The sequence below is a fragment of the Corvus hawaiiensis genome, chromosome 20 (assembly GCF_020740725.1).
Source record: "Corvus hawaiiensis isolate bCorHaw1 chromosome 20, bCorHaw1.pri.cur, whole genome shotgun sequence".
Lineage (NCBI taxonomy): Eukaryota > Metazoa > Chordata > Aves > Passeriformes > Corvidae > Corvus > Corvus hawaiiensis.
The window spans coordinates 7679907-7706580 of NC_063232.1; the positions used below are offsets into that span (position 1 = coordinate 7679907).

General features: G+C 44.7%; 1 protein-coding gene across 1 annotated transcript in view; it reads right to left on the reverse strand.

Moving 5' to 3' along the window:
• The window catches only part of MYBBP1A (MYB binding protein 1a), a 59217-nt gene that overhangs the window by 7225 nt on the left and 25318 nt on the right, over positions 1-26674 (reverse strand). The window contains exon 24 of the mRNA XM_048324791.1: positions 8373-8486. Within this exon, the coding sequence (XP_048180748.1) occupies positions 8373-8486 (114 nt within the window). The remainder of the gene's footprint in view (positions 1-8372; positions 8487-26674) is intronic.

A 26674-nucleotide genomic window follows, 5' to 3' on the forward strand; every position in this document is an offset into this window, starting at 1 on the left:
CCAACGTGCATTCTTTCTGCACGCTGCGCTACCTCCATCCAGCCCCTCCTCGCACACAGCAGAGCAGACACTGACGGATGAATGTGCGGATTCACGGCTGGACACAGCGCCAAGTCCTTCCGCAGACACACCCCTCCACAACCTTACACCACTGGACAGCCCAGGGTTCCTGGGGTAAAGTCTCTTCTCCAGCAGCAGAGTTCAGCAAAGGTTCCACCCCACAGAATGTCCTCAGCCACAATGAGGAAGTGCCAGAGGTCTGAGCTCCGAATGCTGAGGTCGAAGCTGTGCCCCAGCTCCGTGCTGCATGCAGGATCCCAGAACATCCAGCGTGAGATTTTGCTGGTGGTGTGGCTCAGGTCCCTGTGGTGGAATCACACCCAGACGAACCCAGCAAGAGCACTGTGGGACCTACAAGCCGTGTCTAGTACCTGAGCCAAAGGACAAGATGTCCCACATCACCATACAGGTGAGGTTTGGGAAGGGCAGAGCCTTCCTGTGTTATTGAGAGGTTAAGAGGAAATTGACAACCAGCTGAAGGACTGCAGTATTCTGTATGCTCACAGCTCCTGTTACTACCCCATGTGAGCATACAAAATAGCGTATGCTCAGTATGCCCTCGCCTCGCCTGTAATTCTGCTTGTGCTTCTCCTGAGAGGAAGGAGGTAAGCCAGCATCATTCCCCGTATCTCACAGAGGCCAAGTAACATGATGCCACACAAACTGTGACAGAGCCAGGAGTCAACTCTGAGCTTCCCAAAATCCAGACAGGCTGACCCCAAATATTTCCTTTCATGATAATTGTCTTGGGAATGGTTTATTATCCCATACCATTTTGGGGGTTTTTGATCTGTTTTGTTTTGTTTGTGCCAAGGGTGGCTGCTGTCCCCCAATCCTCCCTGGCCCTGGGACTATTTGTGATGAATGGGAGTCAGGCCAGGGTTTCTGGAGGGAGTTGGGGGTGGCGTGAGGCAGCTCCCACTTTTTGGGACGGACTGTTTGACTGGACACACACACAGCCGGCATCTCTGACCAAGGACCTTGCTGTTTCTGTGGGTTTTGCCTGCTTCGGCACTGTGACTGGGCTTGCTGGCTTGCTTTATTTTCTCTGCTGCTGTGCTGTTGGGGGAGCCCAGAGCCAGTGCATGCCGCTCCAGCACCCGGGACCACCCTCGTTTCCCGCTGGGAGGCTGCACCCTTCTCCGCACAGCCCAGACCCAGGGCCCAGCCAGCGCCGATGAGAAATCCCGGAGTGTCTCTCTCTGCCGTGTTTGGGAGCCGGGCTGCTGCTGCCCAGCCCCCGCCGTACCTCTGCCATTGCTCCGGGCTTGTGCTACACTCTGGCTGTTTCCCCCCCGCCTGCCGGGATGCCTCCCGCTACAGCTGCAGAGTTTCTGCTGCCTCTTGCTTGCTGCCCTGCTTCTGAAGTCCCTGCTACAGCCCCTTTCGCTATCCAGAGGGGCACCAGGATCGGCTCCCCCTGTGAATTTGAAAGGAAGCCCTTTCTCCTCTCCCGGCGGCCGAGCCGCCATTGCCGTGTGGGAGAGGAGGCCGAGCTGGCGCCACAGCGCCCCCTGCAGGCACGGGGAACCAGGGCAGCCGCCCTGCCCGGCCGGGAGCCACCAGCGCCCCTGGTGGCCGCGAGCGGAGCTGCACCGAGGGGAAAGCGCCTGCAGCCGATGGAGGCCGGCAGTGGGAGTCTGGGCGGGGGTAAGGTTCCACAATTTCAGTATCTAGCATTCATTCAATATTTTTCTTTCTTTCTCTTTCTGTGTCTTGCAGGCACCCTTTTTTTGCTCATAAACAGGAGGTTTTTTTCACTTTTGCCCACTGGTATCCGTTTCTCTCACTGGCAAAAGGGATTACTGGAGCCCTTCTGTTCAGAGGAAACACTCATTTCACAGCGTTTTTTCCTAAATTTGTCTCCAAAACCAAGACAATAATAGTCACTATACAGTAGATCCCAAACCAGAACTTAGGGCTAAATCATGGAAGACAAAGAAGAAAGGAGGGAAGAGGAGTATATCTCTTCACTCCAGTTTCCATCTATCCACAGAGCCACATCCATTTCCAATTCCAATTCCAGGTACACAGGCACACAAAGAGAGGTTCTCACACCACCCACCTGACCAGCACAGCAGCTGCTACTGAGCCTTAAAGGCCGAAAAGAAGCACTGACAGTCCCTCCTCCATCCATTTTCTCTAAGTTTCTAAAGACTGAAAGCATAAATGTTCAAAACTTACTCCTTGCATCTCTAACACAAACAAGTCATCAAGAAATGCTCCCAAAAGGAGGGAACCACCAAGTCTCTGCCTGCTCCTGACTGAGAAGAAGGGAAGGCAGGGGACTAAGCAGACCCACATGCTGAAGGGTGTAAATAAAGGACATTTTTGGTGATATTTATTTTGGCAGTTATTACAGGGAGGAGACAAAAAATCCAGAAGCCATTCTCACAGAAAATGTCAACGCTTTCCCAAGTTTAATGATCTGATTTTTTTTCCAAAGGCCAGCTGAAAATGCAGCAGGGAAAAACCACACAGGACAGCTGAGAGAACAGAAGAGAAGGAAGTCTCCACAGAGACATCCAGTATTCTGAAAGCACGTTGAAAATATCAGTTAAATCACTACTGGCCTCATTTTACAAGCTAAGAGGCTGAGAAAGGGCAGTGAATTAAGAATTTATAAAGATGGACAGACAAAAGTTCAGGCAATCTTCAAGGAAAAAAATTGAAGGATGGCTTTTTTAGAGATTTGATTAAGTCACTTTAATAATGTATCTCACTACAAATTAAGACACAGATAATCAAATGTGATGCCCTTCAGAAATTAAGGGCATGTCTACACTGGAAGGCCAGATAGTATATCCCTCTCTCCCCTACTCTCTCAGTAGCTCCAAATAGTTATTTTAAATCCCTCGCTGAACAACACCATAGTAACAAAACCCTGGAATGCCATACAACAAAAGTCTTCAGGGAGCACACAGTAACTTCCACATGATATGGAAAAGAGGTCTTGGGTTATCTATGCCACCCCTTCCCAGGCCATGTAATTCCCTATCTGTCTACATTCATGCCTGCCCAGTCCAGGCCTAAGCAACGACTTAAGTGTATGGAGGCATCAAATGCATGTCATTGGGATTTTGTGTAATTATCTGAAAGCCTCCAGAACTGGTGACTGGGAGTGCTTTGGTCTTGCACTGAACTCAGGTATCAGATTCTGTCAGCACTTTTACAGTGCAGGATGCCTTGATCCTGTCTGGGTTTCAAACAGCCAACTGGAACACTGTGTGCTCTGCCCATTCCTTATGACACTGACAAAACAAGCAAAGGGAAAATCAGTAGTAAAGTTTGTCTCTTCTTACGATGTACTTACTGCAGAAGAAAGACAAAGGAAACCCTCAGGAAACCACTGTGTTCAAGCCAAAGAAAGCAGTTTTAACAAGTTTTCTGAGGGCTGTTCTGTTTTGAAGTTCACAGCCATCAAAATATGTATTTTCTGGACTATTCCCACTCCCTTTGACTTTCACATCGTAACTGGGAGTTTCAGCATAAATTGGGAATTACACAGAGCATCTCAGTTCAGGAGGGCAAGCTGGTCCCTAGGAAAGGGATGACAAAAAAAGGCAATGAAATTATGTATTCAGAACCTGGAACTTCCTGCCCCAAATCTGTCCGTGAGTTATAAAAAAAACTGGCACCGGTTCAAGATCTCTCCAAAGCCAAGACAGCAATTTTGTAACATATAAAAAGGAAACATAAATGTATCTTAACAAGGGAAGGGAACACCAAAACGTGCCTACAGTGACAACCGGGAGAGCTGAAAGATCAAAATGAGAGATGCTGGATAGAGTAAAAAAGAGTGTCTGAGCTATAGCAGCAAACCCAGAGATCCCTCACCAAAACTGTGTGAGAGCTTCCTGTATGGAATGGGGAACTGGACCTCTCGGGCTCTGCAACACTTTACTGTGTGATTCGGGGCAGCCTGAACTCACAACAATCAGCAGAGATGACCGTGGGACAGAGATGACTGTCCAACACACGGGGCTGTTCGGAAGCCAAGTTAAGAGACAGTCAGACTGTCCATGCACAAGAAGGGCCTCTGAGATGTCTCCAGAGACCCGAGTTTGGTTCCTGGCTCAGCTCCCAGCCAAGGAGCGTCACCTGTAAAACAGGATGAACGACTTCAGCAAACCAAATCCATTATGTCTTGGGTTTCTGCAAAATACTTTCTGCATTACATCAACAACTCACTGGTTTGAATTTCCTTTGTAAAGCACTTTTAGACCTACTGATAAAGAACAAAGCTCTCCAAGAGAAGATGTTTCTGTCAAATGTTCCAGCATCCCAGGTGAGCTCTGTCACTTATAACATGAAGCAACTCTTATTTCTTTATACCATGAACAAAACTGAGTCATCCAGACCCCCAGTTAGAACAGACTTGAACAACTGTAGCAAGGTTCTGCTTTGTGTAAGGTAACTATTTAAGATTTGGGAAGCCAAAACTGTGCCAGAGCTGTTTTTCTGCTTCCTCATCTTTGCAGTGAAGGGCTGTGGATGAGGCTTTCTGCCCAGGTAACCCAGCAGCACAAGCCAAGAGCACCAACAGCAAGCAGGGCTCTCACACGAGCAAGTCAACTCCAAAGTACCCAATGGGACATCAAGACCTGCCTTGGTGACAGCAAGGAGAGGGCAAACATGGATCCCTCATGACCATGATGTATGTTTTATAAGCATGCTTAAACAATCTGGGAACAAATAAGGTCAAGTTAGCTTATTTAAGCACAAGAGCCATTGCCTCGCAGCAGCCGGAGCTGCTATTTCGGGAACCTGTCTCTTCACTTAACGTTCCTGGCCACTGATTCTCCCTCATCTGCCTCTTAGCTTTGCCTGCATAATTCAGTGATATCCAAGACTGCACTTGTCTCACATTGCCTCTTCCCCAGTTCCAGCTCATATCACTGCCTAACCCATCCCAGATTTCCCTGGTGGGGATGCTCCTCACCAAGGGATCTCAGCAGGTATGCAGTGCAATCCCTGAGGCGAGACAGGATAAGCAGGCAGACACCAGGAGATAGTATCTTGTCCTCTCTGACAGCCTTAAGCCTCCCAGGGCAATCCTGCACCTTGGGAGCTACAGCCTCCGAGCTGCAAATGTGACCCAGGATACAGAGTGCAGCAAAGCCTTCAGGTGACAGTCTCCTTGTGAGCAACAGCACTGCTTGAATTACAAGTGCACATCAGTTAAAGCATTGCAAACCTCTCCCTGGGTCAAAGAAAGGTACAAAATTCTAGATTATAATTTTTTTCCTCTTAAAACAGCTATTTGTGAGGGACAGTGGCAGGGATGGCCAATGACAACAAATACAAACATTTCAAGCAGAGGCAGGGCGATAAATACCATCATTTTCCACAACACTCCACAGCTCTCAGTCCAGGTTCTCACAGGTAAGCACCCACATCTGCCAGCATCTACTCACATACCTCTGAAATCACAGCTGACCTGGAATGTCCTATGGAAACAAGTCTCAGAAGTAAAGGGATGAGACTGAGCTGCAGGAGAAACTCAGAGTTCTGCAAACGTCCTCCCAATCCTCCAGCTAAGCAGGAGCGTGTGAGGACAGCAGCGACAGAAAGGGCTGTTGTTTAGTCCAAGCTCTTCCCAAACAAACTCATCCGTCTTGGTTTGAAAGACAGGTGTCTTTCAAGGAAGGCAGGAGACTCCCTTGAAATGGAAAATGCAACCACTTTCCCTCCGAATTATTGTAATTTTGAAATTAAGGGGCTTTCAGGCAGAGACAAGAGGAATAGGAATAACAGTTCTTTACTATGATATATCTATATGTGTATAACCAGTCGAACAACCAGCAATAACTCTGGCAGTAACAGCGAACAATCCCAAACCCAGCCCCAGCCTTCTCGGCTGTCGGGCCCTTTCCCCTCGGGTGCAGTTCCGCTCGCAGCCGGCAGGGGCGCTGGCGGCTCCCGGTGAGCAGGGCAGGTGCGATGGTTCTGTGGAAGCCGTGATCCTGTAGAAGGATCTGCTCTTCCTTGGAAAGGTCCAGTGGTGGCTGTGTAGCTCCTGTCCTCTGGGAATCCAGTGGAAAGGGTGTCTCTGGTGTTCAGAATCCCAGATTATATCAAGGATGGGATGCTTGGTTCCTCCCCCTGGGTGGAGCATCTCACAATGGGGTAATGAGTCATGAGGCCAAGTGTTGATCAGGCTCATTAACAGAAGGTAGTCCGGAGGGAGTTATCTCTGAGTCCTGCATGGCATTGACGGGCCATTAACAGAAGATAGTCTGGGGGGAGGAGGCAAGGAAACACTGCCCCACCTGGTTTCAACAGCTCATGAGGATGGGAAGAGAATACACTGCAACCCAGGACATCACCCCATAACTTCAACATCGGGCCTGGAACTTCTACCCAACCTGCAGCTTCTCTGTCAGCCAAGCACACAACTTCCACCTGGAGATTCAGGGCTCATAAATTCTTCAGCAAGTTACTTTAATGATGGATTAGTCTCTTTGACAAATACATACTTTCTACAGATTCTAAATTTGCTCAGTTTCCAGCCTCTGGCTTTTACTACAAGAGATTTTTTTACCATCTTCAAAAGAGATCAATGACACTGAGAACACCGTTTTACTACACCATAGAGCTACTACGTTTTTACAGCTCTTACTCAGAGAAGTAAGTGTTTCTGCACCACCAAAATGACACAGAATTCCTTTTCCAGCTTTAGTAAGTCTTGCAGCACAAGTGCCAGCTTTGGCTATGAATCAAAACTGTTATGTGGAATATAAAGTCCTTGACCCCTTCTCATTACAGCAATATTTAATGCGCAGCTGCCCCAGCCCCACAGAGCCACACCAGCTGGGTTAAGTACCTGGGGGGAGCGGGAGGAAGGGAGACAAAAGCCCCACATGTATGAACACCAACAGCAGTCTGTAAAAATGTTATCTCAGGGCTTTTGCAGGCCAAAAAGAGAACCAGCAGCTATATGCCACTGCCATTTAACAATATGGGAGGCCTCCTGCCCGCAGGGTAAACCTTGGACAACCCAAACAAACTGACAGTATTTCTCAGGAATTTTTCTTTAAACACACATGACCACAGAAATGAGAGGCACTGAGGAAACTTTAATAGCAAAGCTCATTATAATCTTGGATGGGTTGCAAGATGCTAAACTCTCCCTAACAAGAACAACATAAAGGCATTGTAAATGTTTGTGGTTTCCCAGTGAATCACTGAGTTCTGCATGTATTCAGCTGCTAGAGAGAAACATGGAGATGACCAGGTTGGGAGGAGTGGCATGTTTTATGTAGCTGAGAAACAAAATCATACCTAACTCCACCCACTGGATTCCTGATGTAATCTTTAAATAGAAAGTGTTTAATGAAACCAAGGATTACCTGCTTTCTCCAGAACTATAAACAGCATCTTTAAATTCCCTGTTTTAAACAAAGATTTTGTTCCTCCTTGACAAAAAGAAACAGATCTAATTGTTCTGTTTCAATACAGCGAATTATAGAATAGCCTAAATTACCATGTAACCAGCATCTGAAGAAGTAAGTAAAGAATGAAAGCCACCCTTAGAAAGAGGTCACTATTACAGTTACACAGAAACTCCAACACTGGAATCTCCCATGTCATCAAGTTTAGTCACCACATCACAACATTAATTTGGCTGCTTGGTTCCCCTCACGTCAATCCACAAGAATAAAAGTGAATGGCATTTGCTTCTTCAACCTCCTGTCCCACAGATTATCTCCCATGTAACAGCTGCACCCAAACACTATCCCCAGGTACAATTTGCACTGGCCACTGTGTCGGGAGCCCTGCAATTTCTCTCACTGTTTCTTCTATACAAATTATTTTCCAATGTATTTTAAGGTTTCCCTTTTGAACAATATTAGCAAGGGAGTCTGGTCCAGAAGGCCTGCAATGCACCAGGAGCCAAAAGTCCAGTGCACCTCAGCTCTACTTTTGTGGCTCTGAAGCTCATTCCAATGAAGAACTTGCATGACATGTCCTGAAATTCATGTTCAAAATACCGTTCCATTCTTTTTATATATTTTTTTTTTAAAATACCTTAAACTTATCTGTATGAGTGTATTCCCTAAAGTTTGAGCTCTGTCTCTTGGATCCATACGCAGCCTTGCTGAGCTGCACCAGGAACATCACAGTGGTGTTGTAAGAATTCTGTCAGCCTGGTGGGTACTATTCAGACCTAGTGCCAGCAGGCACAAGGTCTCTAAGACCTCTTAAGCTGAGCACAGTCCCAGACTGCAGCTCTGAGACCGAGCACCAGACAGATGAAAGCAGCACTCATTAGGTGTCATCTGTACTTTAAACACGTTGAAGCTTGTTACCTCTGTCACTTGGCTGATGCTTCTGCTGATCAATTCCTCCCATTCCTCCTCTGTAATGAAGAGCTTCAGTTCATGAAGTAGCAGAACTTTGTGGAGAAGCAAACAGGCCATGGCCTGAAAGAGAAAGGGGAGAGAAGAACATGAAACTCTCCAGGGAAGGTGTTAGCAATGTAAATACCCTGCTAAAGTAAACAGCTACGCACACCATCTAGGGGAGGCCACATTACAAAGACTGCACACCCTCGCCAAACAAGTATGTCACAGACTGGTTTGGGTTGGAAGGGACCCTAATTTCTGCCAGGGCCAGAACAGGGACAGGGACACCCTCCACTATCCCAGCTTGCTCCAAGCCCCATCCAACCTGGCCTTGAACACTTCCAGGGATGGGGCAGCCACCCAGCTTTTCTGGGCAACCTGTCCCAGTGCCCCACCACCATCACAGCCACGAATTTCTTCCTAATATCCAACCTAAATCTGTCCTCCTTCAGCAAAAAGCTCTGTTTGAAAACATTCTCTAGGTCCTTATAGAGTCAACCCTCAGGAGACAGGGTGGTGGGTTTTGGTTGAATGAACATATAAAAAAGAGAAGGTCAAAGGGGAGTGGAATGGATCATTACAGTTCTAGATTTAGGCATGAATATCCAAAATGTGCATTAGCAACTGCTCCAAGGGCATCACTACTGGTCTCCCGAAGTTTTGAGGCAGCACCTTTGAGTGACTGCACCCTTTACCGTACCCTGACAAATGCAGTAGGCACAAATAATAAAAAATAAAAGCTGGCAAGATAGCAAATGCTTCATTTCAGAGGAATACTAGATGGGAATTGCAGTTCAGAGCAGCACTTGGCCTTGCCCTGGAGTCAAACTTGTTCATTAAGCCTCTGTATTAACACAGCAATGAAAAGAATGGCCACTAGAAAACCAACAGTAATCTGCAATCTTCTTACACATCCTTTTCTATTCCAGAATTCCTATTTAAAGGCTTTCTTAGGTACAAGAGAAAAATGCAGCAAAGGCAAAATATAAAAATGCACGAAATACAGTAATGAGGATTAGTACAAATAGCTTAGAGGATTTAAGGGGGGATTTTTTGTAGCAGCACAGCGTTAGTGAGCAAATTCTACTCATATAAAGAAAATAATGTTGCCTCTAGCTGCTATCACACAGACCAAAATTGAATGCAGTTACAAATATCAAAAAACAGAAGGAATTACAAGAGCTAATCTCATCCAAAAAAAGCAACGGCTGCTGTTCTTTAACCACATATCACAGAAAACAAATGAGCAAAGTTTGTAAAGCTCTTTATCAAAGACATCATTGAGATTATAAGTCTAAGACCTCAAAGATAAAAGCAACATGGTGATATGCAACCTGGCCTCCAGGTACCCCTTGGGTCAAAAAGAAGCAACCTGAAAAACATGGAGCAGGAGGCTAAAACCTGACCCAGACTTTTATTGGGTCGCTTCTAGGGAACTATTTACTGAATTATTCAAAGTGAGCAAAGAGAAGAAATCCCTGGATTCCCTGAGAGCAGCATGACCAGCCAGAGTCACAGGCAGTCAAACAAACACGTCACAAGCTCAAGGAGGTCTGTGTTTCCTATACAACATACTCCAGGCTTCTGGGACAGATGGGATACTGGAACACAGGTTGCTCCCTGGAGAATACCAGCACTTGTATCTGTGTCACAACAGATAATGTCACACATCCTTGTAAGCTTACCTCCAGTTTGCACCAGTATGGCCAGTGAAGAGAATTATCCAAACAGAAATTCTGTTCTTTACTCGAAGGTGAAAGTGCAGCAGGGAACCAATGAGACCATGTCAGAAGATTTATGCTCATTCAATGAGCGAAAACACCCTAATGCCATCTTCAAGGCAGGCAGGCTTACATATTCCTTGTAATTATGGGGAGGCTGTGTCTTACAGAACAAATTATGGCATGTCTGCATGCATGTACCAAATGTAGTGGAAAGTCACTTCAGTGCAATTACAAAGAAAATGTGACCCTCGGAGCAGATGAAAGACTGCAATTCATTCTGAAAGGCCCAGGCAGGGTCACAAACCTCCAGGCACCAGCTCTTCTCTGACAATTACAAACACATTTATACTGCAAATGGGTGCAAAGCAGAGAGAAGGGTCTTGTGAAGGTATACTGGGATATCTCAGGACTGCAGGTTTACTCCAGAGGCACCAGTGACAAGGGCCTGCTCAGGAACTGCTCCAGTCAGCAGTGGGTAGGAGCACTGCAAATTAATGAGGAAAAGAACTGGAAGGAAATCAAAGCCATCCAAAGGAATGGGAGCTCTGGAGACCTGAGACTCATATGGTGCACTGAAGAACAGTCCCTGAATGGGACCTACTCCTTGGTAAGCACTGAGCTTGAAAAGTATTTTAAAAGAAAGGAAAAAAAAAAAAACCAAACCACTGAGCATTCCCTTCTGTGTGACATAAGAGAGGAAGTCAGAACACCCAATCATGTGAGGATCCTGGCTGGTGCTATCACTCTTTAGTAACTTTGTCACACTCAGAGCTTTCATGCCTCCAGCCTGTGTATTAGATTCCAGCAAAGTGAAAATATGAGTTTCACATAATTAAAACACTGCTATTGCTCTACTCAACATTATCCTTTTTCCTGATTGTTTAATTTAATAATGGTAATTTAGTACTAAGCACAAACAACTTTTCTCATTTGAAACAACAAAAATAGAATATTTACTTGTTGGTTGAAATAAAATTTGGCTTAAGAACATCTCAGTCAGAGAGTAAACATGACACTAATAACTACAGGGTTGTCAGTACCATGCTATGCTGTACTTTAAGGTTATCATAGTCATCCCAGAGTCAATGATTTCCCTGTTCCTAGAGCTGTTATTAACATACAGGCCTTGTACAGCCTATCCTTTTACAGCAAACTGAACAGCTCAACAGCAAAAGTCAAACCACAGGGAGAGGGACTGACATCAGTGGACTCAGCCAAAAACATCGGGGCAGAACCAAAACTAAATCAAGTTCTTCAGTCCTGGTCCAAGGGTGAACCCAATAAGAAACAACATTTCTCACTCCTCCTGCTGATGCCATCCCACCTCAGCAAGTTCAAACGAAACTAGGAGGGGCACCAAGTTTTCTTTAGAAGGTGGTGCAACCATCACATGTCACTCACAGCATCCACAAGCACGTGAAGAAGGATCCTGGATGTCATCAGAAGACATTCCTTAACAAGGAAATGTACCCAGAGAAAACAATCGAGCAACCAAGAGCACAAAGCTGCCATCCCCCTGGAAAGCAACAGTCCTCAGCAATGGCTTTTCAGCCACAATTCATCTGTCAGGGCTGAGAAACATCAAAGCACTGGCTGGGAGGGCATGAAATAGCTCCAGGTAGAATAGTCCCTCCTGGCAGGGTTTGCAAAAACGATTTTGAACACTCAAAAGTGCAATCACTTTCATGACCTTCAGGAGCTTCACCAGGTAACAAAAGCTTCGCTTTACCACCTAATATAAGGGGAGCTAAGAGTATGAGCACTTTGCATAAGAAAGGAAAGACCCAAAGTCAGTCAGATCTTCAGGAACCATTTCCTTGAGGGGGCAGAGAAACAGCTCTGCCGCTACATTTCATTTTCCTTGTTTTATCTTCTCAAATACATGGACACAATGCAGCTGAAAGCAGACATGTTACAGGCGTGACATCCATGCACATGGGAGTGCATGTTCATCACCCCTCCCCTGCTTTAGAGGGCCAGTCAGAGATACTGCAAGCCACTTTCTTACCCATCTCAACACATCCCACTTTTTGGGAATGCAAATGTTTTTAATGAAAATAGCCTAAAAAAGAAAATGAGACTGCTCAGAGGATTTTTCAACCCATCTCCTGGAATGAGGATCTTCCCATCCCCAGCAACTTCAGGAAACACATCACTGGAGCACCACCAAACAGTAGTGGCAATACTAGCAATCCAGAAAGATCTTTTCAGAAATGAAGAATAGTCACAAAATTTACCTATGTTCTGTTCTGTGATGCAGAGGTTTCACTGAAACTTTTGAAATACAAGACCACACACAGAGCACCTTAGGAGGAGCCAAGCCACCCCAGCTAGTTCAAATCTTTTCCATCAATACTTACAACCCTTGTAATTTCTCACAGCTCGTAACTTACCCTTAATATGTTCATGATGTGTCTTTTACAGATTATACAGGGACCAGCTGCATGTTTTACCATCACATCACAGACCATCAGCAATTTGAAGTTTGGAGAGTACTTCCACAAAACCCAGCACGGACCTGGAGCTCAACTACTAGACAAGCCAGTTGTCTCTCTCCCTCCTGCCCTCCCCAGCAACACTGGTATTTTGGAATGTCTTACAAGTATTTGGCAATTTTGGAGGCTGGCAGAACAATACTGTCCCCAAGAATATCATAGAAGACTCTCTCCATTTTCTCAGTGCCAAATCAAGCCTGCTGTGTTCCTGACAGCCCTACGAGAGAGCCAAGTATTATCAACACTTCACAAATGGACAAAAATAGCAGAAGACTCAGAGTCCCAGCTACCAAACTCCAGTCCAGCTCAGAAAAGAGGGGTGTCATCCCCACTCATGCACAGTCTCTGAAATGAGAATGTGTGACAATAGCTACAAGCAGCTGACAGCCAGATTAGAGCTTTTACTAAAGGGAGCTGAATGCTGCAGTGCATCCTGTGCACTAGAAGCCACGCAGTTGCCTAATCAAAACATTTTCTCCTAAATGCCAGTTTCTAAAAAGACCATAAAGTAGTAAAAACAGTAAAATAGTAGAAAAAAAAATACAAGGGAGGTCTATTCAAGCAGGCACAGTAGATACACATAGAGACTCCCACATATATCAATCAAGCATGCAACTAAATGAGGCAGAAAGGCTCATTATCAGTCCACGTGGGAGCAGAGAACAAACAGTAACTAAGGGCAGTGGTGACCCTAAGATTTTCTGTGGCTTTGTTCATTTCTCTCTTATCTGCAATGATTACACAAAATGCCATTCAGTGCAAACGGTTGTGATTTCTTTCTGAAACAGGCAACGTGCTCCCTGCAGTAACCAAGATGTGCTGGTAATTCCCAGGTGTGCTCACCCACCTTAGCCAGATACTAAAAAAGAGTGTGAGTGGAGGCTGCACACAACCCAACTTTATCTTGCACAGAGAAGGACAAGACATCTGGCCTAACCATTAAACATGGCAATGGATTAAACCCCTACCCATCCAGCCACTGTTTTCCTACTGAAAGCAGGTTATCTAGCACAGGTAGGTCAGAAGTTGCTCTCCTCTGTCAGCATCCAGGTGAGCTGGATGGAGGGGAACAGATTGAGATGTCTTTCAATCACTGCTGTGAAAAAGAACAGAAAGAACAAAACAAATAAGCCTTTGCAATACTGTAGAGATTCTGTTTGCAGTTCTGAAGAGATGAAGGCATGACCTAAATTCAGAGTTGTTTTTCCAAAAAAAAGCACTCTGTTAATAGAGGGACACTTGTTTCTGATGCAAAAAGAAACACTCTTCAGTCCCAAGTGGTTTAGGATAGTGGCTGGAGGTGGCTTTGTAAACAAGTGAAAAAACCTGCCACCCAGGCACACTCCTGAGAGCAAAGACACTGAAATCAGCAGCCACCACTGCCACCATCAGAGGAGCGGGAACCTTAAGATGTGCCTGCACTGTGATACACCAAACCCTGCGTTTTCACACAGCTGTTCTGCTGGGTGATCCCTAAGCAGTTTGCAGGCTACAGCTGAGTAACCCTTCCAAATTCCCTGACAGCCATTTCCAGCTTTCAGTAAAGAGGCAGCAAGTTTGCCTGGCTTGCCTCAAGCACATGGCAGGACAGAAACTCTTATTAGATCTGACCCAGGACAGTATTTGAGCTTATCACACCTCCTTACACTTTGTAAGAGAAGTAGTGGGGAGTTTAAATGGTTACAGAAGACATAAAGATGGATTTTCCTCATCTTTCTGCCTGTTGTTTTTGCAACATGAACAAAGTTTATCCACATGAAACATGTTACCAATGTGGCAAGATCTTCTTATTCCCTTTATGCAGTATATATATATTAAAAAAGAAAACATTTTACCTGGAAAATTACAGGTTTGTGCAACTCAAATGCATTTTTATAAGTGAAGAAGAGTTTTAGTACTATCAACATTCCACTGCTCTTGGAAGTCCAGGAGACAAAAATATAGAGCTGGTATCACACCACAGAGGCCACTGGTATTTCAGAGCACTAATGCCTCCCTTCAGGCACAGAGCTTGCCCTGCCAGCACATCTGACTCAGTGCCAGCACAAGGCATAAAACAGCAACTCTCAGCGTGTACAGCAACAGAGATATGGCAAAAAATAATTGCACTTCTAGAAATTCTCTCCTCCCAAGCCCTTTGAGACTGCAGTCTCATGAATCACATGCTGCATTTGTGACAAATGCTACCAAGAAAGCTGGGTAAAAGAACAGAGGCCAAGAATATGGGAAATTATAAATAAGTTTTGTTTGAATTTTAATAAATAATAAAACTGTGAAATAAATTCCTCAGCTACCTGTAATTTACTACATGTTCAAAATAAACCAACCAACCCACTCCAAAACCCAAAAACTCCACCTTACAGGGCTATTGGTTACAGGAGAACAACCTATCATTTATTACTACAGAGCAGGAGATCCAAAGCACCACAGCAAAAGCCTCTTCCAATTACTGTCAAAGCTTTTTTAAAATGAAAACAAAGAGCATCCAAAGCCATGAAGCAAGTGCCAATCTACCCCCCCATTTCTGCTCATACAGTCAAACTATTTTATTTTTACATTCACATTGGATGTGGGATGGAGATAAAGGCTCCACTGGAGCAGTCCTGAATTTCAGGGCTTCTTATTTCTTAACCAATATTTGATTTATCATTTGAGCATTTCTGAGCCCATGAGCTACAAGTCTGTTTGATCTTGGTTTGGCAGCTGAGTCCGAGTCAGAAACTCAGCCTTGAAGGTTATTCAAAAGGACCAATTATGAGAGGGATGGGACAATAAGATCCACAACATTGGAACTGTTCCACACAGCAAATTCCCAGCAGGCTGTTCAGAGGCAACGGCAGTTCAATGTATGCTGTGTATACCATTCAATCATGGAATGGTTTGGCCTGGATGGGACACCTTAAAGCCTATCCTGTTCCACCCCTGCCATGGGCTTCCACAATCCCAGGTTGCTCCAAGCCCTGTCCAACCTGGCCTTGGACACTTCCAGGGATGGGGCAGCCCCAGCTACTCTGGGCACCCTGTGCCAGGGCCTCCCCACCCTCACAGCTGAGAATTCCTTCCCAGTATCCCATCCATCCCTGCCCTCTGGCAGTGGGAAGCCCTTCCCCCTTGTCCTGTCACTCCAGGCCCTTGTCCAAAGTCCCTCTCCAGCTCTCCTGGAGCCCCTTTAGGCACTGGAAGGGGCTCCGAGGTGTCCCTGGAGCCTTCTCTTCTCCAAGCTGAACACCCCCACTCTTCCAGCCTGGTTCCAGAGCAGAGGGACTCCAGCCCTTGGAGCATCTCCACGGCCTCCTTAGTGGGAGGCAAGAAGAGGGACCGAACAGGATTCTTTCCAAATTTAAGGACAAACAAGAAATTATGCTTCAAGATCCTTAACACGTATCCTCGCTAAACAAGCATCAAACACCAATTATTTACTTAAAACATACAAAACTTATTTGAAGGCTTTAGATACAAAAAGTGAAAGCGAGTGGTGCTTAAGAAACGTTTGTGCCAAATCATTTTTCCTCAATCCCCAAGATGTAACTGCAGTATCTCATACACAGCATGTGCACACAGACATGATTCATACATACTTCAAATCCAACGGGGAGAGAGGATAAGACAAAGCCCTGGCTGTGGCTTAAGAAAACTATTTTTTGATAACAAAAACTAATTTTCCCTCCTCACCACCACTGAAACAAGGCACACACAAACAGTAAGAGATTGCCATTTAGTAGCTGTCTAAAAGCTTTCAGTGTGAAAAGTGCTCACACCTTCGGGGATAAGTGGACTGTTAGGAGAATGTGGCTATTCATGTTCATCTTCTGTTCATGCATTGTTATGAGAATGTGCCTGGCATGTTCAGCTGTGCAGAACTGCCTGCGCAAGGACATCTGAGCAACAACACAACTATTTCTTGGTTTAAAAACTGGACATCAACTTTTACCCCAAATTTACCCTGTTATCCCACTGATTAAGGGACTCGAGGAGAGCCTTTCCTGCACCTTGTTCCTGGCTGGCTCCTCTGTCCTGCCTGGCACAAGGACACTGTCAGTCACTAGACAGACTCCTGTGCCTGAAAACAGTCAGAGAGAGCTCACACTTCCCACAAAGACCATGGAAACATCTTCTGTATGATCACCTGGCTTTGGAGCTGAATTCAGCAATTCCTGCTACAACCCAGTGTCCTCAGACTAATGAAATGGCTTCTTCAAGGCGTTCCCTCAGCCAGCCTTGACAAGGTGTGATATTGCTGTCTAAGGTCGGCAGAGCACCAGCAGGACACAACTTGGCCAGCACAGAAGCTGTCAGACTGTCAGATGACAGTTTCCAGGTCTGTCCTTCTGCTCCAGAAACAGAGATCATAGAAGAATGCAGGAGAAGTAAACACTGAGCAGAAATCCCCAGCCATCATCCACCATCCCCAGCTCCCACACCTTCACAGTGCTCCAAACATCACGCTCTGGGTCAGAAAGTAGGTTCCTCCCTCAGTTTGGCTTTGCCAAAAAAAAACCAAGTAAGAGATTTATGAGCTCAGGAAAAAAATTCTCCTTGCTAAAAAGTGATGAAAACAAATGATGTTTTACTGCTTAAATTAAGTTCCTGTGACAAATGGATGAGAAAAATTTTGCAAGGCTGGTTAATTATAACATGTAAAGCATTTAAGTGACACCTAAATCACATTTTACAACCTGGGATGATAAAGGCAACCTCCGTGTACTCCCACCAAACATCCTACGTCATCAAGCTCTTGCAATCTTCAGTGGTTCAGAACAAGCCAACCTGCATTGCAGCCCAGCTTAAGGCACTTTTACCTGTTCTTCCTTCCCAGTAAAAATGCAGATTTCCATAGATCTGGCAGGAACCTTTAAACCACTCACAACAGCTTACATATAATTAGCACATTGAAAATAATTGCCATTCAAGAATGTTTTGCTCATTTGACCATCACCATCGTATAAATGATCTGTTTAGGCCTTCTTGAGCACAAAAATGATGAATAAACTCTGTGGGTTTAACTTTTATTCCTAAACCCCTCCCTCTCTCTGGCTGGTTTAACACGCAGATCAGCAGTTTGCAAACCAAAGGGGGCTCGTGTCCACTTGGGACTGTTTGATACAGTTTGATTTTTGTTTAATACATCCCAGTATTTCCCAGTGCAGGTCAACTTCCCAGTCACTATCTCAGCAATGGAAGAAATGGAAAAGCAATCGCCTGCTCATCATCTCCTAAGGTAGCAGGTGAACTGGATCCCTCACCTCCATGAGAGAGGCTCAAGACCAAGACTCAGGGATGGCGAAAATCTCTGGCTAAAATGCTTCCAAGTAGAGGAAAAGCACAGGATGTAGAGCTAGATCAGACCTTGGTGCCCACTTTGGATACTCTACTTTTGAGTTTCAGGTTTTGCTACCTTTCTTCTGAAAAGGAACAAAGCTCCCTGGAAGCAGAGACAAAACTGGCTGTGAAGAAATCTCCATCTTCCTACCCCTCCTGCAAACTGCCCTCTCCTATTTCTATTGTCCTTCATACACCTCTTCACCTATGGCTCAGATGTCCTGCTCTAGGCAGTAGCAAGGAGAAGTTAAGCAACCTGTATGATTCCACTACTATTCCCAAGGCTCTGAAGAGCAGCAGTTCATTGATCAAACAAGCTGCTCACTTCATTCTGCTGTGACTGAGCACTTGCCAGACCACAGAAAGTTTATCCCATTAGTTACACTGGCACATCCTCCTCCACAACCTGAAAATGGCTATAGCATGACAAGCACTTTAACCACTGCTGCTCAATCTGGCTGAAAATGTGGATTGAGCTATACCCCACACAAACCACCCTTATATAATGCAGCTGCACCTACACAAGTTGTGTCAGTCTAGACCCTACAGGTAAAGATACTCACTGATTTCACTGACACAGTCACACCAGATGAGTTTCAAATGCACTTGAGACAGCAGAAATCCCAGGACTAGCAGTCCTGGCAGATTACATATACAACCTGCAGACCATATATACAGCATTCACTCACAGGTTTCTTTATGCCCTAGTATTTTTTTTAACCAGGGACCCTGCAAATCACATTCTCTTCACTGCTGCCAAGGAATGGACTTTTTCAATGCTTGGTTCCCCTGCAAACAGTGCTCTGGAGGATGTTCTTGCCAGAGGAAAAGCCTCAACTTGCACTTGCCTAACCAGAGGGGCCCATTTGGGAGAGTCTGCTCACTGCAGCAGGACATCCGTGCCCAATACAAGTGTGCACAGGTACAGCTGCTTCCTTCAGCACTGTTCTGTTGGCAGCTGGGAGAGGCAAAAAAATAATTTAAAAAAAAAATTAAAGCTTCCTCCTTTGGTCACCACAGTCTAACAAGACATAGTGATACAAATAAGAAGTTGCTATATTTTAAAGGGAGTAGAGAGGAGTCAGCACACACAGAGAGATCTGACAGTGCAGTTTTTTAGAGGATACCTACATGGTAAATAGTGAGATGCACTGGCAGGTTTTCTGCCTCAGATAAAGGGTCTGCAGGACATTTGTGCAGTCAAAACAATGAGCATATAAAATAATACACAGGACCCCTGGGCCAGGCCTGGCTGATGGTATTACATACCAGCTCTGAGTATTTCATTTGCATACAACAAATGGTGAGCATTCAGGGCTGGGAAAAACCTTGTGCTCTTCTTTCAGCGGAGGCCAACAGGCAGACCCTTGGGACACAGCAATCCATACAGCACAATCCATATATTGGTCTGCTGCTTTGGTCAACACACAGTTTCATTTCTCCCTGGGGTAACCACTTACCATATCAGAAAGGCCAATCAGTCTTAATGTTTTGCTCCAAAAAAAAAAAGTCAATATATTATTACCCTAAATTCTTGGAAAATGAAAAGATGCCATAATTAAGTGAGCCATGAGGACACAAGATAAATCAGCAGCAGAACACAGATTAGCATCCATGAGCTCTGATGTTTTCTTGCTCTTCCTGTAATGCCCAACTACAGGAGTGAAACACTGCTGGGGAATACTGGTACCACAAAGCATACTGAGACCAGGGAGAAAAGAACAGGAATGGACCCTGCAATGCAACCAAGCTTCCCTTTCCCACATTAAAAAATAATAATCAGAAAATATGCCCATTTTCCTTCTTCTCTGCCAAATTAAGGACACAGTCACAATTTTAAAAAATAATCTAAAACAATTTGGTTTCTTAATAAGACCCTGTTTATTTTGGAGCATTTCTACTTTGCTTTTACAAGTTTCTCACTCTAAACATCAGAGCAAGAAATGGTTTTTTGTTAAGAAATCAAAGCAAAGACTCTTGAAGGACATCCCAGTATCTGAGGCTCAAAGAAACATGACCAAGAAACCTCTCAGGAAATTATCTGGGACACTCTCCTTTCTCCCAACTCTGGTTTTCCTCTTGAAAAAAAACCCAAACCAACCTATCCCCAAAGCTTCAATTTTGTCAGTTTCTATTTAACTTTATTTATTATTTATATATTGTAATACTGAACACCAAGAGGCTCCACTGACATCTCAAGTTACTCACACACATTGGTAAGACCAAGACCAAAACCGTCCCCCCAGTTGCCTCACCCTCACTGCTCCTCCCAATACTTTCCAAGCCAGATGTCTCCCCTGCACAACAAAGCCCTCAATTCAGGAGAGACTCGCAATAGGATTTTCTTGAGGCAATTCAGAAGGCAGCTACAGCATAATGCAGCATATTTAAAGAGACTTTGCTGAAGTCAAATTTAATAATTTAGGAGATTTAAGAGCAGCACATGTTTAAAAAAAGCCCATGTTGCCTAGGCACTGTGTGCTTTCAGCTCTGCCCCTGATACACTAGACCAGCCTTGATGTTGCAAGGACAAAGGTTTTCATCTTTTGAGAATATTTCATTCATATCAGCAGATAATGAGAAATTAGAATTCCAATTCACTCAAACATCAACCACTGAAGTATAGCTTTCATGCAGTATTTAAAAAAAAAAGGTACTCACACGTTACTAAAATTGTTAGCTTGGAATACGGAAATAAAAAGCATTGCTAAGCAAAAAAAAAAAAAAACAAAGCTGGAAACTGTACTGGGTTGAACTTTGAAGATTCATTGCTTTGGATGCTCATCAGCAGACCTCTTTTCATTTTGCAGAATCCACTGAGAGAGGCACGATGACAAGACAGAGGGCACAGTGCCCTTGGGAAGAGGGACAGGGCTGGAGACCCTGTTGTGTGTGGAGGTTGCTGAGAAATTCTGCAGAGGAACCTGAATTCCTTTCTTGTGCTTCAACTCTTGCAGAGTGGCATTTTAGTATGTCTCAAGGGAAAGCAGAAAGAGAAGTGGCCAAACTCCACTATTCCCACACCCCCATACTACAACAAAAATGGACCTCCCACCTGGGGACATCGTTGTCAGTGAGCAGAGCCCAGACTGGCATTTCATTTTATGCTATAAAAGCCCTCATCTTTCTTCGCTTCCCAACAAAACACCCTTCCAACACACCTGCCAGTACTCCCAAACCAAGATCCCACAGCTCACTGTAAACAGAACATAAATCATTCTCCGGATCTTCAACAGGATTCTATCCTGATGGTTTTTTATATTTCGTAACATTAATGTATCTCGAGTCCGTATGACTGAGAGTCGCTAGTTTTATCACACCACAGCCATTTCTTCCCCTCCTGTGTTTGTTATGCCATTATTAAATACATGGCAATGACCTTGTCTCTGGGCAAACTTTTCCCATTTGCTCTACACAAACATCTACTCCTCAAACTGTGGAAGGGGCTGTGTTTGGCAGGCTGAACACAACACACTTGGGTGGTTCAATCTCTTTAAAAACTATCAACTCACTTTTTAAAAACTATCAACTACCCATGTGTCAGATGGCAAGTTTAATTTAGTAGGCTAGGAAATGACTCAGTTGGAAAATCACTGCAATATGGTATAGATCTAACTCAGCAAGTCCATCCTACACACAGGGCTGTTACTGCTCTGGAGCACTTCTCTCCTTGGACAGCTCTTACCAGCAGCTGTGTCTACAGCAAGAACTGAAAGTTATGTGACCTTTTAATTTTCTTATTTCTTCCCAGCAACAGACTGGAATGCTTCCTCCATTACTGAGGATTTGCTATATGATCATCAATACAATCAGCTGAACAGTAGTGAGCAAAATAAACACAGCCTATATCTCCAGTATCACAATAAAGAGGCAAACAGAAGCTTTTTCATGTTCTGCTTGTGCTGCACTGAGTATGGTGGAATATAAAGACTGGGGCTGATAACAGGGCAGTGTCTCTGTGCCAGCCAGTTAATGCCTGGTATCACTATGGATCTGTTTGTGGGCAATGCAGGCATCTGTCTGCTAGACACTTCTGGCAAAAGACACAGAGACCATTAGAAGGCACCAAGAAGTACAACAAAAAAAAAACCTGTGTGAAGGAAAAATAAACAAACATAAGCAGCTTACAACATGCATGATGCTCCCAAGAGACCCTGCAGGTTCAGTGACAGGGGTCCCACATTTAGCTGAAATTCACCATGAGCACACCAAGTTCTCAATGCAAATACAAGTGAAAACTCATGCCGTGGAATTTCGAGCACTCAGCTTAAATGCAGTCAGGAGGACCTGAAAAATTTACACAGACCTTTTAAAATTTTCAACCATCTCACACAAGTAAGAGAGAAACACAGCTTAGAAAGCAATTCCTCAGGGAGACACGTTTTGCTGTGGCATCAGACACCTTTCCAAAGAAGATCAGAGACTATTTATAGATGCTGTCAACGTCCTCCTCACCAAAGGAAAATGGTTTCTTCGAGCAATCCCCGTGTAAGAAACACTCTCAAAAATGAAAGGCTGGGATGCAATAATCCACATGCACAGCCATCCTAAAGATCTGGGAACTAAAAATCTCCACAAAAAAACGTAGAGCACTCTGGCCTTGACCCAGCAAAGCACTTAAGCATTCAACTACTTCCCATTCAACTTCAGCGGACAGTTTACATACCTAGAGCTAGTCCGTGTCACAGGGCTTTGCTGGCTCTGATGAAATAGATCAAAAATGCCCAAGAGCCCATCCATAGTTCAGCTTCACCTTGCAAAACATTGACTCTCCTTGACCATCACCTTGCACAAAACAGGAACAGGACACTGACTGCAGCCAAAGCATGTTCAATTTGATGTAGATTTTCCAGCTGCAAATTGTTTCTTTTCATTGAGGAGAGGGCACATATTGAAAAGGATGGATTCTACAGGCAACAGCCTCTCCAGCACTGCATCCCTTGGATCTCACTGCCTGTGGACAACTCACCCTCTGAAGGCCTGTCCACCTGTGACACCTCTACGGAGGACACAGGCACAGGGTGTCTGACCTGTGCCAACAGAGGATGCTCTGAAGGAACAGAGCCTTTCACTCATGGCCTATTGCTCAGCTCCCACCAGTTGCCCAGTGCTCATTCCTGATGCATAGCAGGTAGAGCTGAACTGGTGCTGGTTCTTATCTGGGAAGGTTTATTCTGCTTCATTTTTAGTAACAGCTTATGCAAAATGTTCCATAACAAGCTCTTCCTCTACCACCTGCTGGAAGCTATCTGTGAGCACGCAGGCAGGCCACAGTGCATTAATGTGGGGATCCATTCATCTCCCCCAGCATGAAGTGAAATACTCCCAAACACTCACACAGAGGGATGCTGGCTTCTGAGGCTTTGCAGCACTTTTACTGCTCTTGCTGTATTAAAGTTTAATTACTTTTTAACTTAGATATTTTTTTTTAAGATTATTGATTTTCTAAGATAAATCATTATGATTTTCTAAGATTAACTTAGATATTCACATCAAACATAAACTGTTCAGAAGGACAACTGTCAACCAGCCAAGACCTCTTTGGCAGGACTTTGGGATCATATTTTACTCTTCTGGTGATGGCAGCTCTGGCACAGACTTGCTTCAGTTCTGTAAAATTATGTCTATATATGTTTGATCCCTTTGGGGAGACTGCCAAAGCACCAAGATTAATTAGCAACTTACCTAAAATACACTCTCTCTTAGATAGATCTTAAAGGGTTCCTTGTCACAGACAGCTTTATCAAAACACATTCTGGAATACTAATGAATCTATATGACATAAGATGACATTTTGAACTCTGTCCCAGTGCCCATTCTCATTTCCACACTAAGTAAAACGACTTTTATTAGCTTCATGACAGCTCTGCACTTACATCAGCTCTGCAGAATTCCAGCCAAATCACAGAAAATAAACTCACTTCAGGGACAAATACAGCCTCATTATGCTTCCAGCTACTGCAACATCCTCGATCAATATAGCTTTGACTGTAAATAAGAAGGCAGGAATGTATTCAAATTGATGTGTGACCACAGGGCAAAAGTAATTGCAGAGGCTCTTAGCAATTGTGTTCACTCGCAGTGCCTTTCTCAAAGGAAAAGAACAAGGGATGGATATTAAATCATTCCTGTAAATCCTAGGAAAAAGTTACAGACTAGAAGAGGTTTCAAGTGTCTGCTACAAGCAAGATGGAGACAACACCTTACTTACTCCTGGCAGTAGTGATGCTTCATTTATTAGTGCTCATTTCCAAACTGATTCCAATACTGCTGGCCAACAAGCTGGACTTCTCAGGGAAAAAGCACAGCTGTTCCAGGCCAGGCTTGAGAGAGGCTGCACTTCAGCCTGCTTCCAGCTGGGAGCTGGCAGGTGCCCTTGCCTGCAGGAGCCTGCATCAGCAGCACACCTGGGTACTGCAATGCAACGAGCCACACATTTTCCCTCTTCACCTGATCCTCAGGCTCACAGAGGGAGTTTTTAGGGTAGAAACATTAGTTCATGGACTCATCCAGTTCTCGTATAGGAGAATGGGGGGATACTGCAGTGAGAACCTCACCACAATTACCAGTGCAGCACTGAGGGGTTTGTGCTACAACAGCATCAGCCCAGGGACAGCCCAGGACTGCACAATTACAGAATTGGATGTTACGGTAGCTCTGCTCATCAGACCAATACAGCTAAAAATAAACCAGGAAGACATTCCTCACCTAAGGCTCCGGAGGGTTCTGGTATGTAGCTGAGTCATACAATAATCATCAAATTAAACACATCTTGATCCCTGGTTTATGCTCCATCAGCACAAACTAAAAAACCAAGCTTTTGTGCATATTGAAAAAGCAACACTGCACCCACTGAAACAAGGCACAAGGAAGTAATTTGAAGGTCAAGGACTCCTGGAAAGCGACTGCAGCAGTAAGAACAAATTGCACTAAGAAAGGAGGAAGTGAGGACTAGCTCACACACATTTTTTTCCAAATAGAATTTGAGAAAATATGTTTAGTGCTTGTGGAAGACATCAGGCTGACAGAAACATCCTTTGTCCATGAAACAGCACAAGCCTCCCCCATCCTGTCAGCACCACACACGTTCTGCTAGCTAACTGCACTGCCAGTGAGATCATCTGTGCCAGACACTTATCACAATTCACTAGCGCCAGGACAACTCAAAGGGAAAATGCAAGCTCCACTTGTGATGGCTTGTCATTTTCCCATACCAGTTATCACTGGGGTCTGTTTCCCCAGCTGCCATTTGTACCTGAGCCCCTCAGGTGTGTGACAGGTATGTGTCTGGTCACTGCACTCCAGAAATGGTAGCTACACTTTACTCTGGTGTAAGCACTTTGTCTGCAAGGGAAAGTTCTCAGATCTGCCTGGATGTACCAAAAGATTGTTATGTGGGCACTGGCCCCATTCTCCTACCACTGAAGACACTTCTGCAAGGACAAGGCCATGGTGTGACTGGTTCTTAGGACCTCAGTCTGCAGAACTGCATTCAACAATCTAGATTAGACTGCACTACGAAGTCATTCTTTACCTCCTTCTTCCTTTTTTTACTTTAACTTGTAGCACTTCTCCTACACTAAAGGTCCTCTTGAAAACCTTCACAGTAGCTGCTTGCAATCAAATGATTCTGTGTAGTTTCTAGTCACTTCTTTCTACAACAGACAACACTGCAAGGGTACGTGGCAGGCCACATTCTGAGAAGACAGTACAGCCTTAAGTTATATGCTGATTTAACATACATATGGGATGGCAAGGATCTACAAAAGTTTGTGAAAGGGATCCCAACTCCTACTGTAGAAAAAAACAAAAGAAAAAAGCCCACGAAAAAAAACCACAAACAAAAAAAACCCCACAAAAATTAAAAAACCCAAACCAAAACCACCCAAACCGTCATAAACCCCACCAGATTTCTCAGTTCAATAAATGAGTGACAACCAAACACTAGTATGTTGATTTTTTTCAAAGCCTGAAGTGTTTTAACTTTCACACACACACGTTTGAGACTTTAACTTCCCACTTGAAGAAAGGCAGAGTTTGAAAACAGGCCAGCCAGTATCACTGAGCATTCAGAGCACCAGCTGCCTCAGGCACAATGCATTTGAACTTGCAGAGCTCCAGTCACAGGGTCCTGCAGCCAGTGTGGTCTCACAACAGGTGAGAAGTCCAGCTGAGAAGCATGAACTGCCTGAAACAAGGTGGTTTTGCAGATCCACCATCACACACATCCTCATCTTGTATCTTTCTGATGTATAGGTTTAAACAGGTACTAAATGAATTCAGGGTGGGATGACAACCCCCCTTTCCATGGTTAAAACATCCCTTGCCTTTGTCTCCCCAGTCACAAACGACACCAATCTCTCTGTCTCTGTCCTTTTCCAGGAAAACTGCTGCATTACTGTCTCCTACAGGCATCGGTGCCCCAGTAGTAACATCAGAGGAGCAGACCTTGGCCACAAGTACAAGCTTCAGTCTCAAGTTCAGTCTCAGTAAGACCATTGCAAATTCACCTTTCCAGTTTAAAACTTGTTATACAGGTTGAGCTTACTGCTAAGGAAACCTATCAACCCAATCACTGTGAGCTACACTTAAAACTGCCTTGAGAGCTCTCACCCCCCCCAAAGCGTTGCTTTATCTCACAAACTACTTCAACATGGAGCTGAACAACCTCACTGCTCCTTCAGGCATGTAGGAACAGTGTCAGAGGAAAAGGGCTAACAGTGTCAGT